The sequence below is a fragment of the Phyllobates terribilis genome, unplaced genomic scaffold (assembly GCF_046119375.1).
Source record: "Phyllobates terribilis strain yellow unplaced genomic scaffold, ASM4611937v1 Scaffold_1__5_contigs__length_1240528914, whole genome shotgun sequence".
Lineage (NCBI taxonomy): Eukaryota > Metazoa > Chordata > Amphibia > Anura > Dendrobatidae > Phyllobates > Phyllobates terribilis.
Window position 1 is genome coordinate 766,545,272 of NW_027362761.1, and position 12,354 is coordinate 766,557,625.

At 40.7% G+C, this 12,354-nt stretch overlaps 1 protein-coding gene across 4 annotated transcripts in view; it reads left to right on the top strand.

Annotated features, from left to right (window-relative positions):
• Positions 1–1,466: 1,466 nt before the first annotated feature.
• Positions 1,467–12,354, top strand: part of NRG1 (neuregulin 1) — a 1,026,251-nt gene continuing 1,015,363 nt past the window's right edge. For 3 of the 4 annotated variants that reach the window (XM_073636959.1, XM_073636958.1, XM_073636960.1), the window contains exon 1: positions 1,467–2,982. In XM_073636959.1, coding sequence (XP_073493060.1) covers positions 1,950–2,982 — 1,033 coding nt within the window. In that variant the 5' untranslated portion in view covers positions 1,467–1,949. The remainder of the gene's footprint in view (positions 2,983–12,354) is intronic. The other variant, XM_073636957.1, reaches the window with a different exon arrangement.

Consider the following 12,354-nt stretch of genomic DNA (forward strand, 5'->3'; position numbering starts at 1 on the left):
AACACCTGGACCCACCATAGTTGCACCCCTGAGTGCCTGCCACATGCACATTTTACTCACATTTACAGATTACCAAACCTCCAGTAACATTGACCACAATTATCATGTATGTTTTAAGGTCCCTCTGCACTATGGAGAACTTTGTGTTTTTTCTTCCGTTCTTAACATGAAAAGCTCCTTAAAGGGAATCTGTCACCAGGTGTTTGCTGACGTAGGAGCAGATATCCTGATTCCAGCAATGTATTACTTACAGGGCTGCCTACTGCAGTTTTGATAAAATCACAGTTTTATCTGCTACAGATCCATCAGTCCTCTGAATGACCCTGCCCCCATACCACTGATTGTCAGGTTTCTATATACACTGTACATAGGCAGAAATCTGCCAATCAGTGGTTGGGGTGTGGTTATACAGAGCTCAAGAATAGGAGGATTACATGGCTGAGTTTACCAGTCCTCTAGTGACAATCTTCTATTAAAGCAGTGATTTTATCAAAACTACAGCAAACAGCCCAGTAAATGACACATTGCTAAAATCAGGGTCCCTGCCCCGCCCCCTACATTATGTTGCTCTCAAATTAGATGGCAAAAACCTTATGACAGATCACCTTTACTAGTCTTGGCCTCATATGGGTCAAATGGGACCTTTTGGGCTCTTCTAAGTTGTAGGATTTGGGAAAGGTTGCCAACTTGATTTTTTATTTTTTCTAGACAGCTTCTCAAAAAATCACAGACATCCAACTTTTTTTTTAGTAGACACATTAGAAAGCCATAATAAATCATGTCTACAGACTATAAGTCCTAAAGGAAGACATCAGCTGCATTCAGGGTGATAAATACGGTCATAAAAAGTTTCATCAGCTTCAAAAAAATCATGGACGCATCAATTTTTTTATGGACAGGGGAAAAAAGTGCCCTGGACTGTCCAGGAATTTCTGGACGTTTGGCAAGCTTGGACCTGGGTGTGACTAAAACCCCTGAAGCCACCATAGTTACACCCCTGCCTGCCGGTCATATGTACATCAAACCCAGGTGGGCAGATTACCAAACCCCCAGAAATATCTCCTACAGTTATCATTTAAAGTTCCTCTATGGAGCACTTTGTATTTATTCTTCTGTTATCAACCTGAAAAGGTCCTTAATCTGGATCTTCTCACCATCCTGGAAATCTCTGCATGATAATGAGCACTTCAGCCCCCAAAATATGAGGTAATGCTGCTGTCTGCCTGGACTATGCAGTGTGTAACCTCTTGTGTGCAAACACAACCTAATGATGCTCAATGTAGAGGAAATATTTATTGTTAGATGCAAAATAAAAGAACAGTGAGTGGAAATCAAATGTGAAAGGCTGAATGTAAACAGCCCTGGACGTACACATGGCTGAGGGAAGCAATCCTGAGGGCTGCTGCTCCTCCTCCCTGTCTCCTGTATGTGTAAGTGTGTATCTGTGTGTGTCTCTGCCTCAGTCTGTAGCAGCAGCCTCAGCCGCAGCATCACTTCACTTCACACAGGAGGTTTGGTCTCCATAAACCATTCAGCAACAGACTCTGGCTCTCCTCCTCCATGCAGAAGCGTCAGGACTTGGCTACAGCATCATCTCCCCTCAAAACCCTACATCTGATTTCTCTCAGAATTTTTTGCTCTCTCGCCTCTATTTTTCTCCTGGGCTTGTTGGAAAGGTACTAACCCAATTCAGCCAACCCCCCCAGCCTTCTGCTCTTCTCATTCTCCTCATTACCAACCTCAAGTCTACTGGGTCCTGCAAAACCTCCGCCCCATCAACCTCTTGTTGCTGCACCAAGAAATAACCTCTGCTTCCCCCTCCCAAAAGGCATCCTTCATTCAATCAGGTCTCCTGCCATCTCCCCAGGAGCCCCAGCTCAAGGCTGGGGGGTGAGGTGTGTGCAGAGGGTAACACACTGCTAGCCAAGACGCCGGAGAGACAGCTTACCATGAGATTGCAATGCACATCCTCCTCTTCTTCCTCCTCCACATCATCCCTGGCTGCTGGTCTTGCACCTTGCCTGCTGCCTGGTCCAGGCTCTGGTCTTGCAGGTGGTGGCTGCTCCTGTTGTTGGGGTTGTTGCTATGGTGCACTCCTGTTTTTTCTATGGACTTCGGCTGCAGTGACTGCCTCCTCCTCTTCTTCTTCATCTTCTTCTGCTGGAGGTGCTGGAGCAGGTGGTGCTGCAGTGACCGGTGCTCCTGGTAGTGCTGGTGGCTCTGGTGCTGCAGCATCTACTCATTCTCCAGCTCCTCCTCTCCCTGCTGCAGTGGTAGCTGGAGGGGCACTCCTGGCTGCTGTTGTAGCAGGTGCTGCTGGTGGTGGTGGAGGTGGTGGGCTGCTATCTTCAAGTACAGGTGGAGCCCTATGTTATTCTTCCCCAAGTGCAGGCTCTGTTCAGGAACTGGCTCAACGCTCTCGGGTGGTGATTGAGGGCAAAGTGCAGCAACAGCAGGCACCAGAGGGGCGCAAGAGGAAGGTGCCAGAGGAAGGGGACTTGGTTACTTCTGGGAGGAGAAGAGGACAGGTGGTTAAAGGGCAGGTGAATGGAACCATAGATAAGCAACAGACAGTGTCGGTGGTGAGTACTGCATCCCAAGAACAGGTAGCCACTGCTAACAGTTGGACAGCTCATTCTGCAGGCAGCTTTACTACTGCTGCCACAATAACACTCAGTGGCTTTTCTGACTTCACCACCTTTGATGGTCCATCTTCTTCTGTGGCTCCTGGAATCCCACAGTCTTACCTGGTGAAGGTGCATCAGGTCTGGGCAGTGAAATCTGCAGGCTTGGAGAAAGACTCTATTATCACAGTGCAAGGGGATTTCGGTTCCAGCTGTGCAAAACTGAAGGAGGACAGCAGGTATATTTTCTTCATGGATCCAACCAACAGTAGCTCAATCTTCAGAACATCCTTCCCACCACTGGAGACTGGCAGGAATATGAAAAAGGATGTTGGCAGGGTGCTATGCAGAGGTTGTGGTAAGTTACTGAGTTTGTGTTGCTCATACTATGCTTCTATGTATTCATAGAAGTGTTTGACATGATTTATTCATTAGCTCTGTCATTCTTATAGAAAGTATGGAAAAGTTTATGCAATATATAAGTTTTTTGTATTGTCATATTTGGATCAATAGGAGATATTTATGTAGAGAATGACAACTGATTTAGTAGTTTGTCTGAAACAGCAAGTGAACAAGCAATGGAGATTCACTAAATTAGATCACCTTCACACTATGAGCAGACAATATTTTAACATAACTTTTGCCTTTAGAATAAAAAACAATAATAAAAAACAAACATCAGATAATTGCAGTAAACTGCTGTGGTTGTTGATATAGAATGGGTATCATGGGCATTAATGTAATGTTGGGTTTTAATATGAAGATTTGGCAGTGTTAATGTGGGTAAGAAATGGTAAGTGTGACAAATAATGGAGTAGTTCAACAAGTTATATGTCTGTCAAATGGTGAGAATATTTATTACTATGTAACTCTTAAGTGGCAATTTAATTACGTCACCCTTCTCCAACAATCCAAATTGCAGCAGTTGATAAGCATTATTTCCAAATGTAAAGTGTTAGACTATAGGAGGTATACATATATACATATGTACATGTATATAGAGACAAATATATAGATATCGTTATATATATACATGGTCATCCTATTTATAGTCATCAGCAGTGATTAGAATGGTGGAGCCCAAACAGATACAAAACATAAAGTAGTTGTAAAAGTGAATTCTTGGTGGAAGAATATTTGTCATGTTTCCATTAGATATGTGTAGCATTAGTTTCAGCAGGCATAGATGTTGTATTTGAAGTTATAAATCCGGGCTTCACTTGTTCCACAGGTCACTTCAGGATGTGAAGGCCGGGCGCTGCTGATCTCCTCTTACATTCTGCTTTTCTAGTACAACCGGTTAGGTGTACATTTGCCTATTCAAGATTGCTTGGGTGCAATTAAAGCATCCAAATTTACATTTTTGGTTTGATTCAGCTTTTAGATTTTGCCATATAACAGGCACCACTTTATTCTCTACTGTTTACACATGTCCTTAGTCTAATACCGGTATCTTAAGTTCCCTTGGACATATTTGGTTGTGTACCATGTATTTAAAGTTAGAGTCATAGATCTGAGCACTATCTTCTCCATACTCAGGCCTATTCAAGATTTTATCACAGATTTGAGGGCCCGTTGCTGCTCATTTAGCACTAGATATTCTTAGTACAACCAGTTTGATTTATATTTACTGATGATTCATTTAGTCTACATAAAGTAGCCATATACAAAGTTTTAAGTTGCTGAAACTTATCGTTTGTGCCATATTTACCATATACAAGCCACCTCTTAGCTTTTTAATCAGTTGTACATTTTTCCATTCAAATATGGGTATCATGAGTTCCAGCAGACATAATATTTTGTCAATATTAATGCTAGTATAATAGATCTGAGCACAACTTCTTCCCTGAGTATTTCAGTCACTGAGCACTGCTGATTTCCTCCTACTGATTTGTTCTAGGTTTATCTATTAAAAAATGGCATCACACCAGTCCATTGCTTCTACCTAGTATTACAGCCCAGCTTTATTTAAGTAAATCGGGCCAAGCCTTAACAACTCAAGGACAAGTTTGTTTCTATTTTTTTAAAGAAGGCAGTCATCTTTTTCGAATTTTGGAAACTTTGATACTTATTTTAGAAGCAAACCTCCTAAGTTAACCTGTCGTATATTATGTAATGAAAAAAGGGTTAATGCATACACCAACACAGGACAGAAAATATGACTTGTTGAACAGCTCCATTTAATTCAGAGGATTTACTGCATTTTATTTGGAATGGAATCTGTATCTATATAAACATCATAGACATGTATTTCACATCACTATGCTATTTTCATCGACATAAGTACAGTAGGTGCAGCGGTTGCAATCGCACCCAGGCACTGGAACCTAAGGGGCCCAAAAAGTTCCTTTGGCTTATATGAAAAGACTATACTATTAAAGATTTGCAATATAATTGGGGGTCCTATTGGAGTGTTTGCATTGGGGCCCTTGAGCTTCAAGTTATGCCACTGGCTCTTTGTATAGAACACTATACGCTCTGCCGCCATCTCAATATGATAGCAGTTGCTTGGGTGATTGCTACATCCGTATGTTGGTAGGAAACACTCTGATCCAACTTTTGCTTAATTATAAAACTGTCTGAATCTTCCTTATGAATACTGACATTACATTAGAGAATTGTGCATTATAACCATCTGTTAAATATCAACAACTAATGCAGATTAACCATGTACTGGCTCGATCCTCCCTCTTCTGGGTGTATCCTGAGAAATGATGTAGGAGGACAAACAGGAAGGGGTGGATATTCAACACATGAATTGAATTCTCTACCTGCCGAGCGCCACACGCTGGTTAGGCCACTTTCTTTTCTGTGTAGTTGTGCTTTTAGTTGACTCACCTGATTATGGTCACGCGTCCCTTTATGCATCCCCCAGATAAGACTGGATAAAATGCAGTGGGATTCTTTTCTAGCATCTTTTAGTGCCCTTACCCACCAAAGCCCCTTGGTTAAAGCTGAAACCCCGTATAAGAAGTGTCCAGGGGAATACTAGCAACGTCTTACCCTGAATGGACCCTGTCGAGGAAAGACTGTTCTAAGTCTAGGTTTGTTTTCACTGATATGCTGTCAGTATTAATATATTCACAACACAAATGATACATGTTTATAATGTAGGAAATGGTTTTATAGGATGTTTTTAAAGCCCTGAGTAAAAGTTACGTTTTTAAATATTGTATTCTCATGCTGTGAAGGTCTAGCTGGCGATGGATGCTTTATGTGATCCAAATGGGTGCCGAATGGTGTATTGGGATAAATGGCCTTATCTAAGTTGATTTGTTAAAGGGGTGACCCAGATTTGTAAGATTTATAGCCTATTGTAAATATTACATTGGTGGGGGTCTGACTCTCAATATTCTTTCAATTAGCCGACCTTTTCAATATTTACATAGGCTCGTTTTTAACTGTGGTGTATTTTTCTTAGTGATGGTGCAAAGTATTGCACTATTTTCTCATGTGCCATTCACTTAGAACCACTCAAGTGAAAAGAATGGTGTTAGCAAGTATAAACCAGACTGAAAGAGGTGGCAAAGCTCAGGCAAGCTCGATGGCCTCTTCAACCAGCTGATTGGCAAGGGATGGCTAGAGTTGCAACCCCACTGATCTAATATTGTTTTAAAAGGAGTTATCCAGAACTAAATTTTTCTTTACTATAAGACAAATAAACTAACAGGTAGGTAGGCCTAATTACCAGATACCTCCCTGTTCTATCCGGCACCAGCTCATAGCGGTTACTGACAGCTCCTGCTTGCAATTCAGCAGCTCATTGTCAACAGAGTAGCTCTTCTTCTTCCGGGCTGTTCTGTTGACACGGCATGACTGTTGACGTCATGCTGATTGACAGCTGGCTCACTGCAATTATGCAGCTAGGAGCCGACTGTCAATCAGCATGACATCGGCAGTCATGAACCCTCAACCAAGCAGAGCAGAAGAGAAGCTGCTGCTCTGTCAACGTGACGTCAGTGGAAGACACAGAATCGTCGACAGGAGTGGTCAGTGCCGGCAGAGATCTGCACTCGGAAGATAGTTAGCAACTACCTGCCTGTTAGTTCTTAGGCCCACAGTAAAAAAATTTATATAGTCCTGATAACCCCTTGGAGGATAGGCCATCAGTTTTGAAATGCTGGATAATCCCTTTATTGTTTCCAAAGTTACCAACAACAAACTGTGTGTGAATATATACAATGATGGGTTTTATGATAGATGGAGGTCTTGCCTCTGGTAGAACTAGTATTTTTATATTGTTTTATAATAGCCAAGTCATTTTCTGTTTTATCAGATAGCCATCCAGGAAACAGTTTGTGACAGTATATAATGCCCTACTTTGGTCTAGTGTTTTGGACACTGTATGGAATAGGTGTTTAGTAGTTTTAGTTTTATGGTGGCTCGATGTGTTATGTAGTCATAGAGTATCACTGTACTGTACAATATTTCTTTGCATGTTAATGAACTTGTGCATTAAACAGATATATTTTCCCTAACCAACCAGTGAGGGTAAAACAGCTCAGAATGTGCAGCATGGATTGATATTAGTTTTGCTATTGGTGGTTTATTCAGCATGGGATTTTGGTGAAATGTAACAGAGGACACAAATGGAAAACATGTGAAAACGATATTCAACTTTATTATATAGAAGCTTGTTGTTTATAAAATAATGGTACATCACATACTGTACTAAGCTTATTTTTGCATCTGCAATGGGCAATAGGCTGTAGGGAGCTGTTCAGATGGTGTGGTGCTGAAGAGAGCCAGGAATCCCCAGCTCTGGCTGATAGATGTCAGTGTAAAACATGGAAAATACCCTTCTGGGACTTTACTTAATAGCTGACATAAAAGCTGAACATTGCTATGTAGCAAGCACAATGTTTTTTTTTTCTATTGAACAATATATTGTGTAATTTACACTTTGCAAGTACACCTGCTGAAAGCATTTAAAGGTAATCTGAATGCATGGTCAACTGAGCCTATATACTGTGCGTGTCTATTATATTTATTATGTATATTTCTATTCGGCAACATTCTACAAATATTTGGGTTCCTCAGCATTATTTCACCATGGTGCATTGATTGGATTCAGCAGTTGTGTTAGCTATGATGCATTACGATTGAACATGGCTGTCATCCCGATGCTTTATTATAGTGGTCACTGCCACTGACAATATCAAATAATTTATATGATTCTCCTTTGGTTAGTTGGTGTTAATAATGCAGTCTACATTTACTATTGTTGATCAGGATGAGCAGTTATGGATTATTATAATTCTGTTTGCGCTGAAACCACAATCATTTCGGGTCACAATGGAAACATTATATCAGCAAGTAACGATATTTTTTTTTATCAGTTATTCTCAAACTCTCCCACAATAGCAGAAAATGACTTAACACTTATGTGGCCTAGGGTATTATGGTGTTGAAGAGGAAAGCTTTTAGTGCTGCGGAGTGAAACAAATCATTATGATTTAACATTTAGGTAAGAGGAATAAAATAGAGGACTTAAACATGATGTCCAAAGAATAGGTTTAATGAACTAGATTAATATATTTGCTTTGTGTCCCCCAAATAGTAATGATCTACAATGACAGGCATGTTGTGTTGTATTAAATTATAGAGAACTAGACTACAGTTTTACAAGCGAGCCAAACAGTTAGAGCTTAGCATTTACACTCCCTGCCTGTTGTGTCCAGCTCCGATCTGTGCCGGAGATTCTGCTTCTTCTGGCAATGTCACGTCCACAGGGCAGCGACTTCTCTTCCTCTCTGCTCTGTTGATAGGGGATGACTGTCGAAGTATTGCTGATTGACAGCTGACTCCCCGCTGCCTAACTGTGGCCTATTAATAGAGTAGCCTGGAAGAAGAAGAGTGGCTCTGTTGATGTGGAGCAGCTGAATGGCTGGGAGGAGCGGTCTGTGACTGCTCTGACCCGGCACCGGGCACAACAGGCAGGTAGTTAGCAACAACCTGCCTGTTAGTTTTTAGGCACATAGTTGAAAAAAGTCCTAGACGGCCTCCTTAAAGAGGTTGTCCACTACTTTATCGTTGATGACCTATCCTTAGGGCAGGTCATCGATGTCTGATTAGTTGGAGTCCGACACCCGGCACTCCCCTCCGATAAGCTGTTCTCGATGTCGGAGGCGGGAGCTGCTGACCGGAACTGCTCAAATGCAGAGCTCTTCCGTCTTCTGATAGTGGCTGCGGCCAGGTACAGCACACCCTCCTCCTATTAATTTGAATAAGTGGCGGATATGCAGTACCCTGCCATGGCCACTATCAGAAGACAGAGCAGCTCCGCAATTGAGCATTTCCAGCTGGCTGCCGCCTGCTGATCATTGGGGGTGTTGGGTGTCGGACTCCGACTGATCAGACATTGATGATCCATCCTAAGAATATGTCAACATTGATAAAGTAGTGGACAACCTTTTTAAATATACACATACATATACAAGTGTATACACAAAGCTGTAATGTGTGTTACTGCATAGATATGTAGCAAACGAAAGCATTTATGGACATGTATTTGCTTATCCATTGAATTCAAGTATTTTGGGATAATTTACAGCAACCGGCTTTCAACAATATAAAATTGTAAGTTGTGCAATATAGTATAGTATAGTATAGTATATAGTCTGCATTCAATTTTAGCTTGTAATATTTCTTGCATAAAGGAAGAATTAAAAAAGGCAAACCTTTCTTTAGTGAACACATGAGTTCATATATTTAGGAATGCCAATATTTTTTACTCAGAACTTCAGCTGACACAAGAAGTACATTTAATCCATAACCCCATATTTCCTCTAGTTTTTTATGTTCCCCATTATCTCCAAGTCTTAGGTCAGCTGCAAATCATCCCAGGAGATGAGGTCAGCCTGTCAAATGTATCTAAGGACACAAGAAAAATGTATTCAGGAAGTAACAAAACATTTCAAAAGTGAATTGAAAGATTGTGGACTCCAACCTTATCAAAAATCATTATTAATTTCTCCTTAATAGAAAAAGAGATCGAAAAAAAGACTGGATGAAATTTGTGGAATAATAAATCACAAGCATCATAAATGGTGCAGATGGTAATCATAGTCGTGATGAGACATCGCTATGGATGCCACATTATAGCAGTGTATACATGTACAGTATACAGAGGTCCGGTGAAATGGGACATTATAATTATATTTAAGGTTACACCACTGTGCAACATCGCTTTTTTACATTTAGTGATTGTTAATGGGGTTACAACCTGACTGAAACCTATTACAGTCACGATATACCTATCTCCAAAAATGTATTTTTTGTTGCAAGCCCATGAATCTCCCTTGTGGGAGCTGAGCAGTGCCGATGACATTGTGTCCACTACTTACCGGCCAGAACATGTGTTCTATCAGTAGGTATTGTTCACATGTCCTAATCATGTCGCCTCCCAGCAGGTAAGGGAGGAAGCGACATCATCTGCACTGCTCACCTCCTGATGTGAACGTGTGTATTAGTGTTATAGGGGTGGATACATTCAGAGCTCTTCCTATCTATCATCCATTGATCCATCCCATCATACATGTCAGTGAGAGGGACTAGGGGATAATCTTTATTGTCACGGCTGGTGTTCTGGTGCTTTGTGCCTTATTTCTATTCCATGCAGTGTCCTATAGATGAGATCGTGCTGGGCCTGTGCGTAACTCTGGGGGAGGAGGGTTTAGACAAAATGACAGGTCTGCTCTCACTGCTGGCTTGTAGCCTAAGGAATGATGGGAAATGTAGTAAGGAAGGGACCGAGCAAGCAATCGCTATGACATCAGAGCTAGTCCTAGGGCACAGGAAGTGAGGCAGACACGCATAAAACAACATGAAACTTGGCAGAAAGGGGACCTGAAGTGGTATTAGTCTTAAAGGGGTTTTCCCACTAACTAAAGTTCAGTTTAATAATTGTCTGTGTCTGACCGTGTACGGAACATACCACATCTCCTGGGCAGGAGAGGAAGCAAAAGAGTATACAGACATTACAGCAGGGGATCGCAGAAGATTCATTTTGTGAGGTAAAATATTGTTTAAAAACAGGCAGGGAAATGTTTTACACCACAAAATGAATCCCCTGCTTTAATGTCTGTATAGTCTTTTGCTTCCTCCCCGGCCCAGGAGATGTGGTATGTTCCGTACACGGTCGGACACAGAGAATTATTAAAATGAACTTTTGCTTGTGGGAAAACCCCTTTAAGCATTTATTGCAAAACCAGTAACTGAATTAGGATAGTGGACAACCTCTTTAAATGTATTTTTTAGAACATTTTGGCAATGTTAATGTGTATTAACTCCAATTAATAGACCCATATCTATTGTACTGGAGCAGCTAATGAACCAGTGCAAGGAGCTTTGAGAAGGAAGGAGGAGCAGGGGAAGTTATGGCTTCACCTGTTGTGATGGGTGGATGCTATGTTATCAGCTGTGGATAACAATGTTACCAATCATTGTAATCCTGCCTCTGATGATAAGGAAACTGCTGCAAACTCTTCCTGAAAGGACAGCAAGTATGAATCTAAAATAGCTCCGTTGGAAATTGCTAATTTACTCATTTTAGTTTTTAATAAAGATTGTGATATGAAAAAAATGTTTGTTTTTTTATAAAAATACATATAACACAATAACTGGATTTTAACAATAGGTCATTTTCCTACAACATTTTCCTTATTAGAGATTTTTCAAACTTCCCCAGATTCTCAGGGCATCTCTATAAGTCAGCAGTTACTTTTTCAGGTTAGATTCCTTGATAATTCAAATAAGCAGAAACTACTTAGTTAAATATTCACTAAGAAGGATCATCTAAAAGGGGGCAATTTTTTTTTGTGTGTTTATAAATAGGAATGTCCCAATATTATAGGAGAACAGTGGCAGGACAGTTTTTGCCCTGCAACCTCATCATTAGTAACAGGGCTGCCACATAGGTGCGGTGGCATGGCGCACAAAGCTGTATACTGCCTATACGTTAAGCTGACTCACAAAAGTGGAGATTAAGAGGAAATCTGACTGTAAAAAAAGGATATTAAATATTTATGTTTTATATCTGTAAGCATTGTTTATTTAGCTTGTTCATACTACAAGGTTGCGATTTGAGCCAAAAAATGATAACATAATTGGCAAGAAAAATACAATTTATAGTCCAAAAAGCTTGTTATAGATGACAACTCTGGCACAACCACTCCAGGTTTATTCGTTTCTATGCCACGCTGTGTATGCAACATTTGCTATCTTTTTTCATTTATCTTTATATACTGTGTCTGTTTGCCATTTATATGTATTCTTTTTATCTAGTGTGTGCATGTATGTAGGGGGCAGACTTAAGTCTCTGGTAGCGAATAGCTCTTTTGCTTGGTAACACTAATATACAACTCCTGATATCCTATATCTGAATTTCCTGTGTCCCTATAACAATAGCAGGGATGAATAGCCAATAGGATTCATTCTCCATTTTTGGCTTTTATCAGCCAACGTGTTGTCTGTGCAGGCATTAGCCTTCAGTATTTATTTTTGTTTGGACAATAGCTTTTTGTGAACCTCGGTTAAAGCTGGTCTTTAATCTCACGATAAGTAAAACCAAATTACAAATAAATTATACGAGCCATTACTTGACGGCCTATCTGAGTGTTGCTGATTACACAGGCACAAGGGACAATGAAGAGGACAGCAGTGGCCAAATCTCATCATTGTTTGAAATGCATATCACTACCTTTGCACTATAACTCACTGTCTACTGGTT